This window comes from Crassostrea angulata, chromosome 7, assembly GCF_025612915.1.
Source record: "Crassostrea angulata isolate pt1a10 chromosome 7, ASM2561291v2, whole genome shotgun sequence".
NCBI lineage: Eukaryota > Metazoa > Mollusca > Bivalvia > Ostreida > Ostreidae > Magallana > Magallana angulata.
In genome coordinates, this window is record NC_069117.1 from 50,832,984 (window position 1) to 50,857,661 (window position 24,678).

At 32.8% G+C, this 24,678-nt stretch overlaps 3 protein-coding genes across 3 annotated transcripts; 2 read left to right on the forward strand and 1 right to left on the reverse strand.

Moving 5' to 3' along the window:
- Positions 1–1,839: 1,839 nt before the first annotated feature.
- LOC128192241 (CCR4-NOT transcription complex subunit 7-like) lies at positions 1,840–9,666 on the reverse strand. The gene is made up of 7 exons (XM_052864792.1): positions 9,561–9,666; positions 7,359–7,537; positions 7,062–7,255; positions 6,307–6,468; positions 5,996–6,173; positions 5,439–5,516; positions 1,840–4,903 (listed from the first exon to the last, which is right to left on the reverse strand). The coding sequence occupies exons 2-7, from the start codon at positions 7,470–7,472 to the stop codon at positions 4,736–4,738; spliced, it is 894 nt and encodes a 297-aa protein (XP_052720752.1). The 5' UTR covers positions 7,473–7,537; positions 9,561–9,666; the 3' UTR covers positions 1,840–4,735.
- Positions 9,667–9,710: 44 nt separating this feature from the next.
- On the forward strand, positions 9,711–14,705 carry LOC128192236 (vacuolar protein sorting-associated protein 37A-like). The gene is made up of 11 exons (XM_052864787.1): positions 9,711–9,896; positions 10,109–10,183; positions 10,343–10,457; positions 10,675–10,763; positions 11,175–11,328; positions 11,599–11,663; positions 11,805–11,932; positions 12,302–12,360; positions 12,463–12,625; positions 12,781–12,830; positions 12,934–14,705. Exons 1-11 carry the CDS (start codon positions 9,790–9,792, stop codon positions 13,003–13,005), a joined length of 1,077 nt encoding a protein of 358 aa, XP_052720747.1. The 5' UTR covers positions 9,711–9,789; the 3' UTR covers positions 13,006–14,705.
- A 7,332-nt stretch (positions 14,706–22,037) lies between these two features.
- On the forward strand, positions 22,038–23,768 carry LOC128192252 (cleavage stimulation factor subunit 3-like). Its single transcript, XM_052864808.1, has 3 exons — positions 22,038–22,326; positions 22,665–22,766; positions 23,136–23,768. The coding sequence occupies exons 1-3, from the start codon at positions 22,285–22,287 to the stop codon at positions 23,253–23,255; spliced, it is 264 nt and encodes an 87-aa protein (XP_052720768.1). The 5' UTR covers positions 22,038–22,284; the 3' UTR covers positions 23,256–23,768.
- The last annotated feature ends 910 nt before the right edge of the window (positions 23,769–24,678 follow it).

Below are 24,678 nucleotides of genomic sequence, written 5' to 3' on the forward strand. Positions count from 1 at the left end.
AAAATGATCGGATTTGACATTTTAATCTTATAGGAATAAGTAGCTTCATGTAATTCTACTTTTCATCTTGCATATTATATTATATTATGGTAAGTATCTTAATAATTATGGACATTGCAGTAGTTGATACATTTACAAAAAGAGAGAGGAACAACGAAACGCTCCATTTAAAAAAGATCTTTCTCGTAATAACGAGATAATTAACATATAATAACAAGATAATTAACTCGTAATAACATGATCTTTTCTTGTAATAACGAGATCTTTTCTCGTAATTACGAGATAATTAAATCAAATAATGAGATCTTTTCTTGTAATTTCAAGATAATTTATTCGTAATAATGAGATTTTTTCTTGTAATAACAAGAAAATTAACTCGTAATAACGAGATCTTTTCTCGTAATTATGTGGCCCTATTGGTCTTTCGTAGTGAGCTGATAGTTGCATGTATGAAAAAAAGGTGCAACTACAGTTAAACGCCTATAACGAAGTCTCAGAGAAGGGTACAGTAAAACTTGGTTAGATTATCTTCGTTCTATCCGTAATTCATTTTATCCATATAACAAATTCGTAATATCAACTATAGCGAATTCACTATATATACATGTTTTCTTTCACCAGACTGTTCTTTTTGTTTAATGAGGCTTAAAATAAAAATACATTACTTTGATACCTTTAGTAATCGGACTGTGAATTGAAAAATATTGAATATTGAAAAATATTTATGAAAATAAATTTAAGTTTAATTGTAGTGCAAATTTTTTTTTAACTGTAAAGAAATTCGTTATAAAAGTGTTAAATTTTGATATTATTCACCTTTACGGGATTCAAATTGAATTCGCTATATCCATAAATTCGTTATATTCAAATTCGTTATAACTAAAATTTTGCAAAGTTTTCTTTTTACCGGGGGTTTAAAAAAAACTTTGCTATATCTGAGAATTTGCTTTATCTGTGTTCGTACAAAACGAGTCTTACTGCAGTTTCAATTCGTCATAAGCGATATTGTTACATCCGTCAAGGCTGCAGTCACAGGGAAAGAAAATCAGTTCGCTGTAAGCATCAATTCATTATAAGCGTGTTCACTATAACTGTGTTTTACTGTACATGTACAATAATAGAACATGCAGTGACAATTTCTGTGTTGTTACAATAAATTATAGGGGGGGGGGGGGGTGAGAGAGAGAGAGAACGCACATCGATTTATTACTCTATAATACAATACATGTATTGGTAATCTACATAGTAAATGGTATGCTGAGATTTTATTTTTAAAGAATTCATTAGCTCACCTGAACCAAAGGTTCACCTCTAGAACCACTGGGCCAAATTCAACGAGGAATTATGAGAAGGAAAATCAAAAATATATAGAACCAAACCCACTTTAGAAAACTCTGAAAAAAGGGCAATAAGACAATTTAAAACAGAACTCTGAACCCCAGTATATACATCTTCATCAGGATGCATGCACATTAATATTGCAAATTAGCATTGCAATTTTTTATACAAGACTTTCCCTATTTTGTGGGCCCAAGTACTGGTCTGGGAGTCATGCTTTGATAAATTTGGAATTTACAATATAATATCAGAATGCTTGAATACTTATAACAGATTCTAGCATTGTAGTATCAGTAATCAAAATCCTAGCAATATGCACAACTGATCTGCAAAAGAACAACTTCATATCTTAAAACTGCAGGAGGAGTTATCCGTACAATAAGGGTACCCTTTTGGCAGCTGCCCACCATTGTCACAATTTCAATAAATGGATTTTTCCTTTGGAAAACCAAAGTTCTCTCAAATGTCCATGTTCTGTAAATTATTAACAACAACAATTAGTTTATGCTATGATTGGACTGGTCGTCCCATGACATATTTATTTACAATTCATAAAAAGGCAACCAGTTCCAGTGTGTTACATTTAGACGACAATAAAATAAGGGGGCACACAGAATGTACAGTAAGACATCAGCCCAACATACTACACTCCTCCCCCTCCAGACAAACACAATCAATCAAGTGTTCACATTCAGTACCAAGAAAGAAAAAGAAAATCACACACTCAGATAAGCTAAATTTTACAATAAGATGGAGTGCCTCAAATTATTGTCAACAAAATTTGAGAAATTTTTATGGAGGAAGAGGATACATTGTTTCTGATATAAATATTGGCATTACAGTAGAATATAAAGAATAAAGTAAAGAAAAAAACTCATACTTCCCAAAAGCAGCTATGAGATCAGAAATTCATTTAAGATCAAAAATACAACTCAACAGAATACACTTTCTTTAAAAAACAAAATCAAATTAATGGGGAAAAGTACACAAAACAATCCACACATACATTGAATTTAGAAATTTTGCTTGCAATGCATCATGATTGAAAATGAAAACTTCTCTCACCTAGCAACAAATAGCCAGGGTACACACAGTGACATCTAGGAGGGGGAGTCTTTCCGCAGTTACTGTTCCTGACATAAACAACAGTTCTAACCTTAGATGTCAAAGTTTTGAGGGAATCACAAGCTCACAGTTAAAACAAGACTTGTAGAGTACAAAATGTCTAAAACTGACAGGGAGCTTCTAGTATTGTTAAGTGATAAATGTTAGATTGCAGCCTGATAACCCACTAAAACTTTCAACACATTTTGACATTAAAAACAGATCACAGTCTAATATTTAAATCATAGAAAAATTCATCTTATAACTTGTGAAAATTAACTCTACATGTCAAAGGTCTGACAGAATGACTCATCACACAGTTGCATATAAATGTAAATGAAAAGACACATGTATGAATTTGAATAAAACAAAATGGGGTGACATTAGTATTTAAAAACTTAAAATAGAAAAAAAACCTTGTTTAAACATTTTTATGGATTTTAATGAGTTAAATAAAATCATGTTGACCTACGTTATGTGTTTGTCAACAAAGAACAATTACTCCACAAAAAGTCATAACTAATAATAAAATAAAAATTCATTAAAAAATTAAACTATTTAATGAACTTCTCCAATGTGTTGATTTTCCAAAGAAATAAAACCAATCTATATCAAGGATATGATCAAAGCTGTCTATTTTAATGACAAAACATGTAATGAAAGCCCTTTGGATTCTAAAATAGGAAAACTCTGACCATATCCATTGTAAGAATAATAGATACAATTCATATGTCCCATACAAAGTACAATTACATCTCAATGATTCATGAAATCACAGACATAAAGAACATAACAATTGTCTCTATGACATTACAAACAATGCTCACCATTCCCAACAAGTCAACATCCAACATCTTAGATGCAGGTAGTTTAACTTGTCGGTATGGTGCAGGTATATAAAACTGTTGTTTAAAATCCATTTAAAACCTTGGACAAGGAAGGCAGCCACAAACTACCTTCCTTTGGTTTGGCTGATGTCTTATAATTAAAAACAAGAGAATCAAGACAAAAATATGTGTGCTAAAAAATGTGCATAATTACATCTTCATTTCATACTATCTTAATGTTTTTCTTTTTTATCTCCTTTCAACATGTTTTTCTTATGACAGACTGTTTCTAAAATTCCCAATGAGAATGACAGTTCCTGAAGAATAATATTCAGTCTGCTTTGCCTTGTTAATGTGGGGAAAATATATCAAATATCAATGAAAGGGAAAAAAGGCTGACATGAATTTCATAGTTTGTTTCAATCATGTCTTCACTAAAAAAATTAAACTCTTAATTAACATAGTATATGAAAATTGCACTAAGACAGATCACAGATTCTATCGTTAAAAAAAAATAAATTTAACAATAGCTTTTAAAAAAGGAAATTCCTGTCATATCACATTGACTATAAATGTCAAACATTTACTATCAAGTGGAACTTTAGATAATACTTAGGATAAGAAAACTTAGCTACAGTGTTAGTTGCAATGCAAGCGATAAGCTATTCCTGCAGATAATCTTGAGCACAGAAATGAAGTTGAAGAAACAGTGGCCCCCATTTGAACATGTACACAAAGTTTGGACAATAAACAACATGCCTTTGTTTCACATAGGAGCATAGATAGCTTTTTTCCTTTGATTTGGATCTCATTATATTTACAAATCATTTTGGTAGGACTTATTTACAGTTCAATTTTCTAATTTACTATGAATATCAAAGCAGAGCTTAAATCTTTTTGAGAGTCAGTTATGGCAGCCCTCAACCAAAGCGAAGAAAATGACACCATTTATCAGGATATCTCAGTTGTCTGCCCCTGTCAATTATTCACTACTTTCTTAGAAAAGGAATGGTCCTTATGGAATTAGAATTTTTTTATATAAAAAAAATAATAGTATCTCAACCATCACAATTAAAATTGAAGAGGGTTGCCAACCATTACTTGAAAAGATTTTTTTTTTGTTTCTTCAATATTCAATTAAAATTTTGAATGAAAAAAACCCCACCCAAATTCTACTAAGAAATTAAAATTTTCTGACAAACATTACTACTATGCTTATCACCACATATGAGACAATTCATCTTGCACTGCATGTAGAGAGATTCAAAATTTAAAACCAGCATATCATTTCACTTCTGAAATTTGACTCCGTAGACAAATAAATGGAAGGGCTTCAAGATTAAGGATTTAAAATGTTGACTCTTTCTTCCATCTCTAGCTGCCACAAAGTGTTTGATCCATGAAAATGCTGCCATTTTCTTGTCCTGGATGCTGACTGCAATATGCAGTAGAATGCACTGATTGCTCTATGAGTTTGTTGATGACGAATTAGAATCGTCCACAGTGGGTGTAGAGTTATGGTTTTGATAACTTGTAAGACTTTCGTATCCTGAGCCGTTCTGCACATATGAAGTACCAAGTCCATAAAGATGACCACAATACTTGGCGTCATCAATATTGTCCTCAAAAAACATCTGAAAAAGAGGCAATTCTTATCATATTCTTGTGAATAAACCTTTGTGAATAAAAGTAAAACTTCTGATCAGTAATTCATGAAAATAAGTGTCTCAAAATAAGTTTTTAGGGAACAAAGATTGACAATTTATTCATAACTCATTGGTCTCCAACTATCACCTCTTCAACCTGCCTCATGGCAAAATAAAAATTAATCCAAAACAAATACTATGGAATCATATAAATTTGTGGGGGCTAATTTTCATGGATTTTTTGTTTATTTGTGGGGATGTAATTTTGTGGATGCATCGATTTTCAGTTTCAGTAAGATAACTAACTCTTTCAAAATTTGTTTCGTCGAGGATGTTAATTCATGGGGGAGGGCTACCCACCAATACCACAAAAATTGAGCCACCACGAATTCTAATGGTTCTACAGTAATCTTATAGAAGTACATGTAGTTTCCGAAATCTCAGTGGTAATTTATAATTGTATTAATGTGCAGTGATCTAATTGAGCAGGACATGCAATAATCTGTAGTACAGGTAGTTTTACCTCTCTCATCTTGAAGAAGGCAGCTCCTGTTAGCAAGCTATCACTGCCAGCCTGGTGCTGAGGGCCTATCCTAGTGATCTACAGAAAAACATTCATCAGTGTATATAGCTTCACGCCATCAGTTTGTATACATGGGCTAAGTCTAAGAGAGTTAACTGTACTAAAGACATTCACTGATGTAAGACCTTGCTAAATGTTACACAGTGTCTGAAATGTTGGAGAAATATTACCGGTAAAATATTTATGAATAAGTTTCAATGACTAATTTTGTTGAAAAGGAAAATTGTAAAAGAAGGGAAAATATTCTAAAAATGCATAATAGCAAATCTCTGCAAAATTTCAGAGATAACTTTCCAAATATTCATGAATAGAATCAAATGATTTTGTGTATGTATCTGCAACCGAGACTTATCATTTATGTCTCAGTATTTTAGTGTTATTCAGCAATCAGGCCTTCTACAATTTTTGGGAGGTAATGATTAAGGCAAAAAATATGTGTCTATTGCAGAAAAATTTCACTGAAGTTCTGTTTTTATCTATAATACAGTATTGATTACCTCTAGTTGTTCTGCAACCTCTTGTAATCCACCTTTCAAATTTTTACAACTCTTCATTAGGTACTTGACATCATAGATGTTTGGAAAATATATCCGCAGAAAATCAAAGAAATCTGCTTCCTCTGCTGGCATTTGTGTGTTTGTTAAAATCTTCAGTAGATACCCAAAGTCATAACCACTGCAAAAATAAACAAAACTGATTTATAAAAATTAATGCACATTCCTATTTTTATGAAAATCAAAATTTTGTAAAGATATTTTTGTTATCTCATTAAAGGTTTGGCAGTAAAGCATGACAATCTATTTAGTACCTGTGAAATGACAGCCATTTGACTTGCTCACTTAGCACTATTCCCGATGTCATAAGTAACTCAGCAAAATCATTCACTTCTATTCCTTCCTCTTCATGCTTCTTGAACTGAATTCCTGAGTGTTGTAGAAGGTCAATGGATTCCTGGGCATACATTTCCTCCCTAAAAAAAACATTAGATAGGGAATATACAAATTCACTACACTGTAAACAAGCATTCTGAGAGTATTGCATAAGCAATACACGTCCCCTACCGGTTTGTGGAAATTTTAAAAACAATGCACTGTTATGCAGAATAACGAACCCGAACATTAAAAAATTGGAATATAAAAAATTAATTTTCTCGAAAATATGTCAACCAGACGCTACAAAAGTGTAAACTTGATCTGTAGTTTGACATTTTGAAGCTGTTCAGCAAATTTCAAATTATTCCTCAAACGCATAAAGAAAAAAAGTGTGGAAAACTGAAGTGGGACAGACAGACGGACGGACAGACAGTTTGTGTTTCAATTAAGAAAAAATCAAGATTTTGGATAAGTCTGGTCCCCTTTCCTCACTTTGAATTTGCTTCAGACACCTATGCTATACTAATAAGTTCTTGAGCATGTCTCTGAAATAATGCAAACTCAAACTTTGATTTTTCCAGGTAATTGTACAAATAAAACATTTAACAACTAGCTAGGAGTCCTAGTATCAATGCAACATGAAATGCCAAGAAAATTGTGGAATATCAATTACTTGCAATTCTACACTTACGTAAGATTATAACGAAAGTTGAACTGCCATGTTGAAATGGGAGATGGTGTTTGACCATTTTCATCCATGAAGGTAAGGCCTACTTGAATTATCTTTAGTAAGTCTACATTACATCTAAGAAGTTGATATTGGTAATCTGCTGTACTACGAAATTCTCCTATAGGTCTTGCCACCACTCCTGGAAATTCTGTGTCCTTAAAAAGAAAAGCCATAATGTTCAACAAACATACAGGCATGTTTTTTAAACCTACTACACAAGTACTGTAGAAGTTTAGAATTGCAAAACAGTTCACATACCATTGCAACAAATCTATATCGCTGAATAACATGGCGAATCTTTTTGAATTCTTCTTCCAGGTTACTGTTCCAGACATCCTTGATGCCATACTCAGTCTGTGCTACTGACGGCATATCAGCATATCTGCTCTCACCACTACCAGCCTTCTAACTTTTTTGAGAATACTTTTACTTTTTTCCTGCAGATTTAAAAATCATTTGTTTTAAAAGTAAGCAACAAGATTGAATGTTTGTACATGTAACTGCCTAACTCAGAGATATCCCAATAATCATCTCATATTTCAAAAGGAGAGAGATTGCAAAGGAAACTCACATGGTTGTTATGTGATTATCACAAATCCAACATGGATGTACATGCTACGGCCGATGTTGCATTGAGTCGGAGTGATGACACTTTCTAATTGGAATGTGAATTTCAATTGCAATTCAAAACAAAGATTTTGATTGGCACATATATATATAGAGACCCGCCCATTTATCAAATGCATGTAGAGAACATTATGCTAACACGCGGAAACAAATGTCGGAGAAAGAAATGTTGTACTTGCAAGTTAAAAATTACATACAGAGTTTTTTGAGAACATATGTGGCAATGTTTACGTACATGTGTAAATATTGTTAGTGGGGAAAAAAAAGTTCTCTTAAAGCAGGGATGGGCACTTACATGAATAAATTAAAGTCACAGATTGGACTTTGCTCATCAAATAAAACACGTTATTCAGCTTATTGTGAAAAAATTCACCAAAAACTGTTTGGTGAACATCTATATTTTACGTCATCCTTCATAATTTACCATTTGTGGAAAATCGTATGGGTTGAACAGACTGTTTTTCCTAAAAAAAACTTGCTGCAAAATGTAGATCCAAGGCAATATTCGGGTTAACACGCCGTGAAATCCACAAGACGTTTTACAGCATATATCCTCATTTATTTGCTTATAATAAATCTGTACTGAAAATCTTTGAAATATCGTCACCAGCCCCGAAAAATGAAGAAGTATGGTTTGTTTATAAATATAAAACTGTAAAATGGCGACTCGATCTGCACATGAATTTTACAATCCAAGGTTGATAAGCGTGTTTGAGAGAAAGTCAACAGCAAGAAAAGCTTCAACATCGGTAGTGAATATTGTCTGATGAATACTTAATTTCATGTTATAATATTAATGTTTCTAAAGACTGAGTGAGTTACAAAATAAGGTTAATCATAGATCAGTCCAAAATTGAAAATTTCAAGTTTGTGTACATGTTTGAAAACACATGCACACTTGTAAAAGTGTGTCATTGATTGGTTGACGTTCAATAAAATGCAATAATCATGTAACATTTATTGTCAGTATCTGTTGTGAATTCTTTGGAATAAGCTATATACTGCCTCAACTTAAATTGATGAGTTAAAAATGATTGAATTTATCGATGAAGCATTGAGCTGAAAAATATAATGGGAAACCTGTTTAAACAGTGTATTTTTGACAATTGTTTAAACCATTAAAAAGCGATTATTGTGAGAACACTATTAGTCAATTATTGCAGTGATTTAGTTTTTGCAGTCGTGATACAAAGTAAACAACACATTTGGCAGTTTGTGCATAAATTATCAATACCATGGTACAGGTAAAGTGGGTGGGTACTAAACATGAAAATGCTTGTTTCAATAAACTGCAATGCACAATCCCTTTAGTGTCATCACTTAACACATCAGTTCATTAGTCACAGTGCATACACCCATGTGGATTTGAGATAAATCTTCTGAAAAAGATTTGATGTGTACAACCAAGTTCATATCCCGAGGTGAGTTCAACAGAGCAAGCGCTTGCGATCACTCGCCAAAATTTGTGTTGCGGGTAAAGGGAATTTTGACGAGCGCTCACTCTGTTGAACTCGCCTCTGGTGAACTTTCTAACTTGCTGTTTATTTCTTAATTAACAATGCTTTGGAACACATCATAATAACTATAGTAATAACTATAGTATGGCTGTCTTTTGTAAAGTTATTAAACTGAGAGGGAGAAGGAAGAGGGGAATATCATGCTAAAAATCATTGTTCACCAATATCATAAAAATGTCATCAAGACTTTGGGGGAAAAAATCTGAAATCAGCTTCTCTGGCCAGTTAAGTTTTCTTATCAAATGTTGCAGGTGTTACGTGAAAATTGCATGCTCTGCAATTTCTCCCTGTTGTCCAAATTTATATGTCTACTTACACTTTCGTGTTTTCAATTATTCGATACCACAGGAAAATCTACAATTGGAAGTGCTGTGGCGTCTACATTTCTTTGGGGATAATGGTCAGTATCATACAATGTTTCCACGCATGCTCTTTCAAGCGGATATCAGATGTTCACAAAAATTGATGACGTTTATAGACTTCCTGTTTTTATTTCACGTAAAGTGACAGAACAGCTCGGAGATAGAAGCAGTTAACTCAGCAACATGAGTTGGTTATTTGGGAATAAGAACAAAAACACGTCGTCCTCTCAAACAAATTTACAAGCCCACAGAACAAAACAGATCGATTCACTGAAGAAGGCGAATCTAAAGTAAGACTTTTGATATGTGTATATATGACTCATAATAGTTACTTTGTTTATATTTAGGATACCTATGAAATGACACGTGAACATGATGAAATGGTATTCAATTGCATTTAGCTGTTTAAAATAGTAATCTTTGAAAATTTTGCACGAGTCTTTTTTTCGTTGATTTTTTTAATAGCCCTGATTTTTATAATCATTTTCTCCCCTTTTCACAGCCCAATAGAAGTGATACCCAATACAGAATACAGAATCACATTTGCATCAGGGGGTATCAACATAACATTAGTAGTGTAAGTTAATTCAAAAAATAATATGAAGAAAGTGAGAAGCGATCCATTGGTGATTTAAAACCACTGATTCTGTTTATTATGAGAAATGTGAAAATGAAAACCGTGAAAATGCATACAGTGTATAAGTAGAAAAGAAAAAAATATGACTTTGATTTTTAGATCCCTCCCACCACTGTTTCCTCAAGACCAACCATCAATTTCTGTTCACCCACCTATTTATCACCAATGGGTAGATTCACAGTCCAAGATCACCAATTGCCCAAGTCTTTCATCCGTAAGTATTTGTATTTGTTAAAAAATCTCATGCTTCACTGCATGAAACTTGAAACTTATGATAGCTTGTAAGTTAATAAACTTTTTTGGGATACATTAATTTTATTAAGGGTTAATGGTATTTGCTATTATTGTATGATAATTTAGAAATTTTCATGTTTGAAATTCATTTTCTCTTGCACATGTATATTCATGCTTCGTGTTTTGCATCTTTGTAGTTCTCAATGCATTCCAGTCTAGCTGTGATAGTACAATCCATCATTGATGAATTCAAGTCACACCCTCCACAACTGCAATCACACAACTTGTAAGCTACTTTTAATTATCCTCATTATTGATATATTGCATGTTTAACGGTTACTGTTATGAAATGCAAGCATCATAGTTTTATGTAAATTTCGAACAGTAATATAAGTGAAATAGCTCCAATAAACATCTTTTACATTGATTCCTTTGATAAATGTATCTCATTACAGTCTCAATGCTTCATGTATGACCACTTTATTTAGCTGTACCTAACAAAAACAGTCAAACTTTATTATCTGAAACTAGATGAGACAGAGAAAATCTTTGAAATATCAGATGATTCAAGATAAATAGATTAAATACATAAAGAAACTGTGATTGGGACTTCAAGCTTACTTTGACATATCCATAATATTCATGTTACTGAAGTCAGTTATATCAATGTTCATCTGTTGTTTGACTTCATTTTCAGTGGTGTAGTTGGACGGCCTCCGTTTCCTCCAGCTACAACCTCCATGTCTAGCTTTACGGCTTCGGGGGGAATGCCAGAATACTACCAGTCTCCAGGGGGTCACTTTGGGACCAATCAAACAGAATCCATGCAAGTGGCAGAAAATTCCTCAGAGGTAATGGGAAATATCAGGCAAAAAAACATATTTTCAAGAGAAATGTCCAAAATCACCATTTTTTTTTGCATATAAAACTTTCATATTTAAATGTCATTGATATGATAAGTAATTTCACATGTATAAAAAAAACTTCATATACCGGTACTTTTTTAAATTTAATTTCTCAGAGAGAGAGAGAGAGAGAGAGAGAGAGAGAAGGAAGTAAATATATTTCTTTTAAAAATATTTTACTCTTTATAATTATTCATGGTACTCTGTATCTTACAGGAATCGCTGTCTTTAGATAAAGTTCCTGATGTATTTGCTGCCTTTCCTGATCTTAAAACTAAAAGGTAATTCCCGTACATACACATCAGAATTCGGGTTGTTGATTCACATGCAATAACATTTTTATGATATTTTCACCCCCTGTTTTTCTCTTGGAAAAGTTTTGTCATCTGTCTTCTTCTTCACTTTTTCTTTTTTTCTTCTAGTCTTACCGAGTTATTTGAATTACAAGATGAAGAAGACAAAATCTTAGAAATGATTCAGAAACTTCCTCACGTAACAAAATTTGCTGAGGAGAGGGAGAAGATTTCTAATGAATGTATTGAGCTTGCAAGTGAGTTTTTTTCTCCCTATCTTGTTTGTTTGTTAAAAATTGGTGTGTGGTACTTCATACAAAATGATATAGATTGATGATCCTATTTACTATATGTACAATGTTGCTAAGAATTGTATCTATTACAAATTTATATGTTCAATGCATTTGAAGTGTTTCCAACATGCAGATTAAGTTGTTTTTATGTAAATTTTTGGAGGAAGGTGATTTGGTCACATATGATACATAGATACTGTATGTGCCTTGTCATATATTCTACATTTCCACTGAATTTGTAAGATGTACATAACTGTGATATTGTTTTATAGTAAAATAATATGAAATTGGAAATAAAAAATATTATTTTATTATTATGTCATTGTATTGTAGGAGCTAATTTAAGCTATAAGCCTGTACTAGAGCAGCACAGACAGTGGATTTTGGAGAAGGTATTTAAAAACTGAAATACATACTGAAATACATATATGGAAATCATGTGTACGTTAAAGAAAGGAGGTTTTCACAATATGCATGTACATTTTTTCTTAAAGAAAAACCTCTATCAGAAAACTGAAGAAGAATTCCAGAGGAATCAGCAGAGACTGATGTCTAAGTCTGAGGACTTTCACCCCTCGGTTATCCAGAACAACTTGAAGGTAGCACTAATGGAAGCAGAAGAGGAGTCCGAGAATATTGTTGAGCAGTTCTTAGAAAGTGTGTTTTCGCTTTAAAAGCTGATTTCCTGTTATACACTTCAGAAATATGCTATTTGTACTTTTGAATGTCTACTTGTTTAATAACATCTGATACATGTAGATGTAAATGAAGTACATTCACTATTTTTATTTGTCAATCTTTTCACTCCTTAGAAAAAATGGACGTTGAAGAGTTTAAGCAGAGATTCATTCAAACTAGAAGTGTAAGTACACTTTGAAATTTCAATGATATTTAAATCAATTTTCTACCAGTACTTCTATTATGATAGCAATAAATTTCATGTTTAACTTGTGTTTATTTTCTAGTTATGTCATGCCAGGAGAGCAAAGGACGAGAAGTTGACTCACATCCTTGTACAACAAGGATACAGTAATTGATTCATTTGTTGAAACCAACGACAAAATACCTGGTGAAGCCCAAACACTTATTTCTGAAAATATTCAGTCATTATTTTATTGTTCAATGAAGCTAACTTATTGGAAATTTTGAATGGGCAGGGTCTTATACCTGTTGTACAATGTACATTTATATAAATGGAGTAGACATCAAAATATGGATGGCTTTCTTTGAAATCCTATTATACTGTACATGTACTTGCAAGAGAAAACTAACTCTTTGCTCTGTGAGATTGTTGATCTTGAGTTTGAGTCCTATTAATAGGGCGTCCATTTGATGGCTGTGATTTTATTCATGTTTTGCTACGCTTCCACTAGTGGTGAATGACTTGTTGTACACAGTACATGTACATATTCACGTGTGAAGTTGTCATGATCTCTGTCAAACTGTGTCATTCACATACCTCTTAAAGCTCTTGTGTCTGTAACATATACATGTAATTCAACAATATACTGTATTCTGGGAAATATTCCCCCCTTTTATTTTCACCCCTTATGCCCTCGTTGTCATCAGCAAATTTATCTCTCTTTATAATCCCTACTGTGTGAATTCAAGATGGGGCAGAATTGTTTGCAAGTGTAGAGGGCAAAATTTACATGGGGCGAAAATAACCCTGAATACAGAAATAACGTGTATGAATTGAAATTGTTTTTATATGATGATTTTAATACATGCATTATAAAGTTGATTTTGTTTTAAATGTATGTTTCACTGTTTATTGCTTAAGAATATATTGTAAAGTAGTACAATGTACTTGCATGTACCAAAATTTATTTGTAACATCTTATGTGTGAATTTTGGCTCTGATCCATATCAATTTTATTGGATTGTGATGTTTCATTTTAAGATCCATTTACTTGGATTTTATATGCCTAAAAAATACCAGAAAAAATGTACACGTTTATAAGTTTCACGTTTAACATTTGCCACGACAATTCAAATGAATTTCAATTGAGATACTGAAAACAGCCGGATTTCTTTTGCCATAGGTCATATATGCATGTACAAGGAAGCGGAATTTACTTCCTCTGCAACTCCCAATCAAGAGATAAAATTACAACGTAGTCATGCAGATCCAGATTTATGTGTTCTTCCACTAAGTTTACACCAAACATCCCTGCAATCCTTGTTGAATTGTACTCACTGAAACCTTTTATTTATTAAACAAATTGTTTACCTGTGTACAAACTAGAAGAATATAATGCAGAATGAAAAAATGTAGATGGAATTTTAGTTTTAAATATAATAACCCTTGTTCTGGTTCTGGTACCAATTTAAGCAGATAACACACAGTTAAAGTTTTGATCCATAACATCATTAACATGTGTACTCACAAATTAAAACACACCAGACTTACTGCTGGACAAGAAGATCTTGGTGTCAACATTTATGGAAATAATAGCTTTTTCAATCCTGATATCATGGATATGTACCGTATTTGTAGTCAGTATGTACAGGTATTTGATAATCAACGTTTATGACTGCATTTGTACTATTGATAATAAGTGTGTTAATGTACCTTACATGTATGTTGAACACGAGTTCTGAGAACTGATTACCGTAGCAGTTTTGTGTTAGTGTGTACTGTGTACAAGATGTGGCAGTTAAGTGATAGCATGTCAGTATATCATTTTGTTACCAGATGAGAGACAGTTGTTTTGAATAAATATTGTTACCATAATGGTTTTTTTTTTCTTTTTATATGCTCATCATAATTTGCATTACTTTACTGGTGCCAGATAGCTCAGCTGGTATAGCACCTGACTAGAGCATTCAGGGAGCACAACAGTGTCGCAAACCACAGCCAGTACATGTATGTATGATCATCTCCTTCTGGCAATGGTGTAGTTCACGAAGTTCATCAACCTGTGCAAGTATAAAGCATAATTATATAGTTGAGATTGATCGACTTTTGATATGACCTTTCATCAACTTAGATGTTGAAATTAAACTATATTTAATAACCCTTCCACGAAAACTGGACAAGCATACATGTATTTTGTTCAGTTATTAAGGTCTTCCGTTGGAAACGGAAGACCTTTCTATTATTGTGCGGGTTAAGATTTTTCTTATTTTTCTTTTTTTTTTTTGTTTCCTAGACGCGAACTTTGAGACTTCATATCTTGCTCATTTCTGAACGGTTTTTGCTCAAATTTTCAGGGCTAGTGCACTTTACAAAACACTATCTTAAGCAATTCATAAAATTTAGAATTCCCTTTTCGTTAAAGAGTTATTCCCCTTTTAAATTTTTTTAGGGCCTTTTGTTTCCAGACAAAGGCTCCGAGACTATGATAGCAGGGAATGGGAATCCAACGAATTTGAATAGCAGAGACATTGTAGTGGTGCACATAGGTTTTTGTTTTACGATTACTTTCCTTATTTAGAAAAAGGTAGGGGGTCAAAAAACAGGATTCAAAAAATTGCAAAAATTTAGACATATTTTCCTTTATATCTTTTAAACGAAAAATAATTTGTTAAAACATGTAGAATAAAAGTTGTGCAGAATATCAAGGGCTTTCATTTGACACCAATAAAAAAGGGCTGGCCCCTTAAATTAAGGGCCAATAGCCCCTAAAAGTTTTTGCTTAATAACTCAAAAACGGTTAGGATTTTGATATGGCTGTCGCTGGAAAAGTTGTTTGTTGGGATCTCATTAAGGTCGTAACAATATTATTTTGTAAGTGATTTGTGTAGTATGAGTGTAAAAAGCTTTACATGTTGACATGTACCTGGTTTCATTTGACAAGTAAACGAAAGTCTTTGTGCGTACAACTGGCATAAAGTTGCCGCAGAAAGTATGCTGGTTTATACAGGAGGCAATAATTTATAAGAATATTTTTGTTTGTTGGAGTACATGCTTTTTTTTTAGGAGTTTAAGTCATTGTTGTTAAGTTCTTATAGTGCACAATCATTAAAAACGGCAATTGGAAAACAAAACATTCTTTTTCTTTTCTAGTAAACCACAAAATATGGAATTAAAAAACTCTATGCATTACATTTTATTTATTAACTCCATGCATTTAAAATCTACCTTGAATCAGAGCTGTGTGTATGTGTACCATTACGTAAGTTCTCCCTCGCCCGCGGCCGAGAAAATCGGTCACCATGCTCGCGGCTGGACTACCTAGCGGTCAGCGGTTATCTAATACACGAGAGCTGTGTCTCTCATATACATGTATGAGTTTATTTAGCCGCGAACTCAAGAATTGGTTTCGTTTTGAATACACATATTAATTTGTTATGGATTAAACGATTGGGTGTCAATTAAGAAATCATTCAGTTAATTAATAAAGGCAATGTCATTCTCAATCTAAAGCAATATAGACACCGATCAATTGTGGGTTTTAAGTTTAAAACAAATAACTTCTATTTGATAGAGTAATGTATGGTCATTATACTGCAAACTTTTCAAATCTTCCTGGGTTCTGAGCTGTGCCTGTCTGTGCGTTGTACATGTACCTTTACGTAATATATCCTTCGCCCACGGCCGGTGAGATCAGCCACGGCTGCACTACCTAGCGGTAATTAAGCGGTTATCTAATAGACAAGATTTTCACACCGCGACGCAAACTTACATGCATATGAACGTGTTTGAGTTAATATAGCCGTAAAAACGGGAACTCCATCTTGTATTTATTCAATTGAACATTTGAGTGTAAATGAATATTAATAAGCGATATAACTCCAAATCGGAAACATCGTCAGACATAAATTAATGGTTAGTTTGTTTATGTAAAATATTTTAAAAACTGTACAAATAATGTTTTAAATCACCCCCCCCCCCCACACACACACACACAAATAGTAAAGCTTTAAATGGTAATCATCCCTCGCACATGGCTGAGGAGAACCGGCGCGAGTGGACAAGTAATCCGCGGTCGGTTCGTGTTCTTCAACATGTACCTTATCACGCGTTCATGTTTCATATTTTGCACGGACACAACTATATTTTATTATGTTTTCAACTAGTATATTCGTTTAAGATGAAAAGATAAATTCATTAAACTTGTACAGTTGATTAAGCATTGATTTATAGATAGCGTACAAGGTAGTTTAAAAATCAAATTATAATCAAAGTTCTATGTAACATGATTGCGGTAGGTGCTAGCACGATAAAAAAAATGTCCTGAATTGAGGCATTCAATTATCTTTTTTTAAAAATTTTCACATGAATTTTAAACAACTTTAGATTAGATTCTATCGGTCACATATTAATCACTTCTGTAGTTTTTCTACATGGTCGTTCGTTTGTTTGTAGAAGCGAACTCATTGCTGCCCCCCCCCCCCCCCCCCCCCCCCCCCTCCCGTTCCGCTGACAGGAGCTCGCGCTGGATTTTTTTAATTGTCAAGATCTATCGAAAATAATTTTTGGTGGCTTCTTTTCATGTGTAACATTTTGTTTCACCTTCCCACCCGTTTGTTTTTTCGGTCAGTCTGTGTAAATTCAATCGCCACGTGCGACCGAGAATCTTGTGTCGCTTCAGCGCACACAGCTCTGAACATATATAGCCCCAGGTCATCAATTGTTATATAATTGAGTAACAGTTGAAATTGTGCTTTTACATAAAATAATAAATGATAAAATCATCCAGAAAAAAGTTACCGTAACTCAATAGTCAATACCAAAAATAAAATCCGTATGATTGCAAACTGAAATCGGTTTTTCAGTATTCGGTGGGATTTGATTTTTCTGCTAACATGGTTTCAGAGATTACGATGTAAAAACACAAACAGTAAATACACCTGATATTATTTACATTGATAATGTTGAAAAATATTTAAAATTAAATTAGTCACAATCGTAAGATTAAAATGTTCTACAAACAACCGATTATTTTTTTCCTATGTCGTATCATTCGTAAATAAGTATGTTCTGTACATATATATACATGTACCTCAGAAAAAAATCAAATGATTACACAAAAAAGAAAGTTGTAATTAGTATTTCGGATTTTTTTTCTGAAAGTAATTTCACATTGTATTGAAAAGAACAAGAAATAAAAATGATTTAATTTTTTGACTCAATATTCGTATATATTACCGGCGCTTCGTACATGTTAAACGGCGTACAGTGTATAGATTATTATAATCTGTTCGAATTAAATAACATGCGTAAAGATTCCCATAATAATAACTAGTAATTGCATGACTGTGTACATTGTAGGCAAATCCCTGTGTGTTAATTACTTCTAAGACTCTTTGTTTTCCGTTAACAGTGGTTTAAATAATTTTCAGATAATTAATAAAATTTTTGTAATTTAAATTGTATGCTTCATCAAATACTGATTCCGATTACCTTGAAGTAATTAATTTTCCATTGGCTATTGACAAAAAAAAAAGAAACGCTTGACTATCCAATGAAAACAAATACACAGAGTTTGATTGACAGGTTCAGCCAGGTGCAGGAGACACCCGATGTCCGAGGTTATGTGTGCTGCTTGTACAAAGTCGAATGGTCTCAGTAAGAGTTATCGGTGTAAATAAATAAAAAAATATATATGCTTATCAAAACATGACCGTTTAAGTTACAGCGAAGTACGTTGAAGCGTTTATAGGGTTTTACTCCAGAAAAGTTTATACCTAATGTTTTGACTGACCTTTGTCCAATCAGATCGTAGCTGGGCGGAGTTAAGACATTGCCGCTCGTGACTTGAATGAGAGAAAGAAAAGAGAGAGAGAGAGTGAATTGAGTAAATTATAAGTGGTGGCGATAAAGGAATAATCATTAGTTATAAACTTGCAAACAAATTATTTAAAGTCTGTATATAAAAATTACATGAATATCCTATATTGTATAACTTTAAAGCGTTTTAAAGAACGATTGTGAAAATTTCTTCGGCCGCGCGCCGTCGACAACATGCACATGGATAAGAATGACGTAGCTTATATCCAACTAAATTTCCTAGCATGGAGTCCGAGAATACGGACATTAAATATTTTGAAATGCGAACGAATGATCACTTATGAACATGATGAATTTAGATGTAGTGTAAAGGAAAGGCAACGAAGGCGGATGCTTAGTGGAAAAGTAAAACGTCTAAGGTAAAGAATGTTTCACACTGAGTAACCATGAAGAAAGTTTTCATACAAAGTAAATTTACAACCTATGTTTAATTCCAGAAAGATTCGTCAAACTTTGATTTGATTATTAACGGTAACACTTGTAATAAAAACAGTTTCTTAAATATTCGTACAGTCTTCGATGTTTGACATTACCTTATCCTATTACTGATCTATATATAGACATCGTTGTTCCCTGGTTAAAGAATTTCAAAACACTTCAAAGTTTCATAAATTTATAAGATATACTATACTATGTCCCGAGTTTTTTCTTCCACCACTTTTTGCTTGATATTTCAATTATAGTAAATACCTTAGTGCTCAAACTACGTTCATCCACTTACATGTATATGGAAAATATCCAGATTATGTGTTGAAACGCCCCCTCTACCGCTTCAGGTTTCAATACACATCCCAATATTGAAAGTCTACGGGGATTTTGCATTGCATCAGCCATTAATAAGCCCGGATGATAACGTTAAAAAATTGCGCGAGGTATCCCGATTACTTTCGAATGAAGAAAAGATGTAAACATTTCCCATTATAAATATCCGTAAGAAAATTGTTTTCGTTCCTGTGAAATTTTATGAGTAAAATCTTGGATATATTCCCTTTCATCAACTTCAGTTGTGTTTCTTTCACAGGTATGTGTATTTTTATTAAAAATCATCAAAAATTGATGGAAGCAATAACTTGGGACATACTATAGACCGTGATTTGTCACTTTATACGATAACTATTGTTGATAGATAGTTCACTCATCTGCGTCATCTATAATTTACTCCATTAACCAGTTAACCTTCTCTTTCTCTCTCTCTCTCTCTCTCTCTCTCTAAAATTAAGTCACGACCAGTATTGTCTCAACTCCGCCTTCTACAATCTGATTGGACAAAAGTCAGTCAAAACACTACGTAACAACTTTTCTGGAGGAAATGCCTATTAAAAGCTTCATCATTTCTTGTAGATTTTTTTTCATGAAAATACCTACATGTACAAAAGAGTTTTGCCAATCACAAACAGTTTAAAGTAATGTAAAACACGGGCGCCATTTTGAAACAATTAAATTGTCAGAGAGTTCCGAATGAAATCTGATGAATGTTTCACGCGGTTCTCGCACGCTTTGCCCGAAACAGTAAACGGTTTACACGAAACGTTTCACAATCACACGAAACGCTAAACGGTCTACACGAAACGTTTCTCGCACTTAAGTCGCACGTTTTTGGTGTATTAGTACGTTTCAGGGTCTGTAAATTTTGTCATCACTCAACAATTCTAAACTTGCACATAGATTTAAAAAATTTAGAAATATTTTTAAATAAAGAAGTTATCTAAGAGAAAAGGTTACGTGTTTTGTAGGCGGGTTCGGTTTTTAAATCAAAGTACTGATGTACTGACGGGAGTTGATTATATCGAATATTATTTATTTTAAAATCAACGATATGCTAGTTTGCTTGGCAAGTAGTTTATAATCTGCATTTGAATTATGCACATTTTTATAATATGATTTCTCTGACTTTTCCGACAAGAATTTCGAGAAAACCTCTAATGAATCATGTTGTGTTATATTTTGAAATAGAATTGATTTCATCAAACTGTGTTTTGGTATTCCAAATATTTCAAAAATTGTATGGATCCAACCAACAATGAACTCTAGTCTCGTTCAACTAGATGCTCGGCTGTCTCCGTTAATCTCCGACAAGTAAGAGATACCAGGTCACGTGATAGCTTGATGATGCGACCTCTAAATATAGACTGACTCTCTACTTGCCGGAGATGTAAGGAGACAGCCGATGGTTGAACGAAACTATATATTGAACTCTGGCGTAGGAATACACACGACTACAAAAAACTTCTAATTGTTCGTACCATTAAAAATCTGACTATTTCCAAGGTATTTATAAATAAGTTTCTTTTAAAAAAAATGCTTCAGCGTATATTACATCGAAGTTATCGATTATTTTCAAGAACGAAGTCTTGTCAGCGGCGATGATTTGTGCTTAGGTGCAAACACAGTTTCAGTTTCGGTTTGCTAGAGTAACTGCATAGGAGAAATGATTAAAATCAACTCCCCAAAAACACAATTCCTGACATGAATCATGAGTACATGTAACAATGCTTGCTACCCTCTGAAAATTTAACTCGCCATTAAACATCCCATTTTTTTAAAAATGTTTGAAACGATTACATAAACTGTGTTCGACAGATAGTTTTCCTAAAACATTTTCTTTCTTTTTCAAAACACGTTTTATATACAGGCTTTCAATCACAACACATTTTTATAACAAAAGCAGAACTGAAAGTTTAGTCATTATAATTTATTGACACCATATCACATACATTTTCAACTCGCAGCAACAACGGAAGACCTACTCGTGGCTTTGCCACGAGCTCTGCTCTAGTATTGTTTAATATTTGATATATTTGTTACGTGATTGAATTGAACATTATAATTAACAGCATAAAGGTAACTTTTATTAGTAATCAAACACATACTTTTTCCCCTTTATTCAAAATTGACGCAAGTTATAGCGTGTATAGCTTTAATAAACATCAATTAAGTTAACGTTTTTTTTAAACGAACAATTTAAAGAAGAAAAAAATTATGAAGGACTCAGTATAATTCCTTAACAGCCGATCATTGTATATGATTAAAAAAAAAGAAGACGAGGAAGGAAAGATCCCTTTCTCATCACAATATTCAATATCACAAAAGTAGCGCGTTTAATCGCAAAAGTTGCGCGTTTGCATAATATGTATATTTTGTAATTTATTAATAATTTTTTTGCTACTGAAATGACTTCATTGTGGGTTTTTTTTTCAAATTAAAGTGATCAATTTATAGTAGGTCGAATTTTTGGAACATTTTATATCATTTCCAAGAATTAGAATTGCCTGCTCTCATGTCGATTTTTTAAAACTATCGATGAGTTATCGTTCGTTAAATACGGAAACTACCGATATTGCGCGGCGGCGCTACACGAGGTGCAATAATGGCGGTGTTGTGAACGAGGATTACCATTTGAAACCGTACCAAATATTGTGGAAATACTTGCAGAAATGTGAGCGCGATGACCATCAAATAAATCAATCTGCATTCTGGAGATTAAGTTGCTTGTTATTTGAGAGTTGTTTTTTTTCTTATTTGATGCGCATGGTTGTTTTTTGATACATCGCTGTGTGTTTGGAAAGCGTCAGCCAAAATGTCGGCAGGTTCTAACGCCGGTGGCGTGCTGCCACCGGAGGTAAGAATGTCCTATTTTTTCTACTTAAATAATGAATTTATAAAATGCCGACTAATGGAAGCATTAGCATGGTTGTATTAATGAAAGTGCGATAATTAGAATTTCCTCAAAATTGAGTTGGACTGCGCAATAACAACAATCAAGAAATAGATCTCTATTAAGAATTGATTTCATTAATGCCATTTCAAGAGTGATTTTAACCCCCAAAGAAGTATTGTGAAATATATATTCATATCAATGATCTTTCAATGTATTGTGAATTTCAAAACTAAGGTAGCATTTTGTTGTCCTTTCATTTGTATTTGAAAGTTGATGAAATATTTTAAATTTGCTTTTAGCAAATAGGTTACATCCCTGATAAGTTAAAGAAAGCAGATAAACGTATTGAAGCGTTCCCATACGACACTGAAGCATGGAGTGTCCTTATTCGAGATGCACAGGTAAGAGTGTTCATGTTGAATTTATGAAAATTTACTTATCTTTCTCTATACATCATGATATGTCTTTTCTATACATTCACATGCATGCAAAACTTTTAAAATATTCACTTGCTGTAAACAAAATATAGTTTCACAGCATTTTACCAGTGGTTTGCTTGCCGAAAACGTAACAAGACATGTTTAAGGCAATTATTAATCAATGGTGAGGCTTTGTTAAGCCTCACAAAATTTTGTCATTCCATATAAAAGTTGGTATACTATACAGTAAAGTTTTTAAATGTCAGGATATAAGTACAATGTATGTATAATATGATCATACATTGATTTTATTGTATTTAAAAAGTCTGAAAAATGATCACTGTTTTGTAGATGAAACCCATCGAGATTGCCAGGCAGGTGTACGAGAGACTGGTCACGCAATTTCCCAATGCAGGCAAATACTGGAGGATTTATATAGAACAAGAGGTTTATTCAGCTATATTTCACTAATACGTAAACTATTTAACTTAAGATTGCTATGGGGAAAAATATTAAGGAAATCAATTTTTACCATTACATTTCAATAAATTGACAAATGAATTAATAGGTTTTGTCATATTGCCAATTTTTAATTTGATGAATTGTTTGCACTCGGCTGTAATAAGCCTGCACAGTATCTGTTTTGTGGTTTGGGGTACCTATAGTTGGAAGTTTTATAAAGTTTGGGAGTGCATGGGGGTGGGGGGGGGTGTAAAGAAAAATTAAACCAGACAGAAATTTTTATTTACGAGTACCCCAACCACGCAGACAGATACCGGTATTACTTTCTACATTGGTGTACCAATATTAATATTCATTCATGTAAATGCTTAGAGCTTTATAGAAGGTAAGAGGTTTTAGATTCTCTTACCTGATGTATTAGAAACTGTATATAAATTGCAGTGTTCTAAATATTTGTAATGAAGTTGAGCATATCACAATTATTTTTGTTTTTCATGCTCTGCATAAATCATTACAAAAGTTTGAAGTCTCTGGCTCTTTTGTGGTGTTTGTGTTATTTTCTTCCCTTGGTGCGAGTGGAAGTGCAAGAGATTGAATTTATAAATCATTTACATTATCGTAGGATTTAGTATTGTTAATTTTGAAAATCAAAATTATCGGCCTTGGATGTTAGTAAGTCTTGACATGAAGTCAATTTGAATTATATATTATGTAAAGTTAAACCATTTTCATGACTGCGTGTATATTTCCTGAAATTGATTAAAATGATAGCCAAACGTTTGCATTTAGTTAACATGAATTGTCAATTTTGATGTGAAGTATTTGCAAACTGATATAAAATAGGAAAAAACTGAAAATAATACCGATAATAAAAAATAAATCTTCATAGGGGATGCACTTTTCTCTTTCCCTACTTCAAAAAAGAAAACTCATATTGTCTGGAGAAGAAAAGTACAATGAATCAATACTGCTCATTAAAACTTCTACTGTAAGTTAAATTTTAGTGATCAATGAAAATGAAGTTTTTCAAAATATAAAGGAAAGAGAATATTGTATATATTTAATATAACAGTGTTATGAATGAGGTATTTTAAACCAACTTTTATATTCATGTGTAAGACAATTTTGTGAGCTTCATTATAGCCTTAAGTATTCATTGCTTAGAACCAGTCTTTTAATTAAAGTCTTTTGTTTTTATTAAGGTGAAAATTGAAGGCTTAGTTGCAAATGTCTATAGCTTTAATAAATTACCACTTGTTAATTGTGTAATAAATGAAGTCAAGTCATTGCAAATAAAAGTTGGGTTTACATTAATAAGTTGACACATAAATAGGTCTTGCTTTTAGTAAAGTATTGTTTAGATATGATTACATAAAGATGTCTTTCCAGAACATTAGATTAAATGCACTTTATAAATATGACCTTATTAAAT

Bases quoted from the DNA above. Each gene is read 5' to 3' on its own strand.
- LOC128192252 (XM_052864808.1), top strand. From the start codon at position 22,285: ATGTCGGCAGGTTCTAACGCCGGTGGCGTGCTGCCACCGGAG. The intron at 22,327-22,664 runs GTAAGAATGTCC...ATTTGCTTTTAG, and splicing joins GTGGCGTGCTGCCACCGGAG to CAAATAGGTTACATCCCTGA. The intron at 22,767-23,135 runs GTAAGAGTGTTC...ACTGTTTTGTAG, and splicing joins TCCTTATTCGAGATGCACAG to ATGAAACCCATCGAGATTGC.
- LOC128192236 (XM_052864787.1), top strand. From the start codon at position 9,790: ATGAGTTGGTTATTTGGGAATAAGAACAAAAACACGTCGTCCTCTCAA. The intron at 11,664-11,804 runs GTAATTCCCGTA...TTTTTCTTCTAG, and splicing joins CCTGATCTTAAAACTAAAAG to TCTTACCGAGTTATTTGAAT. The intron at 12,626-12,780 runs GTGTGTTTTCGC...TTCACTCCTTAG, and splicing joins TGTTGAGCAGTTCTTAGAAA to AAAAAATGGACGTTGAAGAG.
- LOC128192241 (XM_052864792.1), bottom strand. From the start codon at position 7,472: ATGCCGTCAGTAGCACAGACTGAGTATGGCATCAAGGATGTCTGGAAC. The intron at 6,174-6,306 runs GTACTAAATAGA...TTATTTTTGCAG, and splicing joins AAATGGCTGTCATTTCACAG to TGGTTATGACTTTGGGTATC. The intron at 5,517-5,995 runs GTAATCAATACT...GTTTTTCTGTAG, and splicing joins AGGTTGCAGAACAACTAGAG to ATCACTAGGATAGGCCCTCA.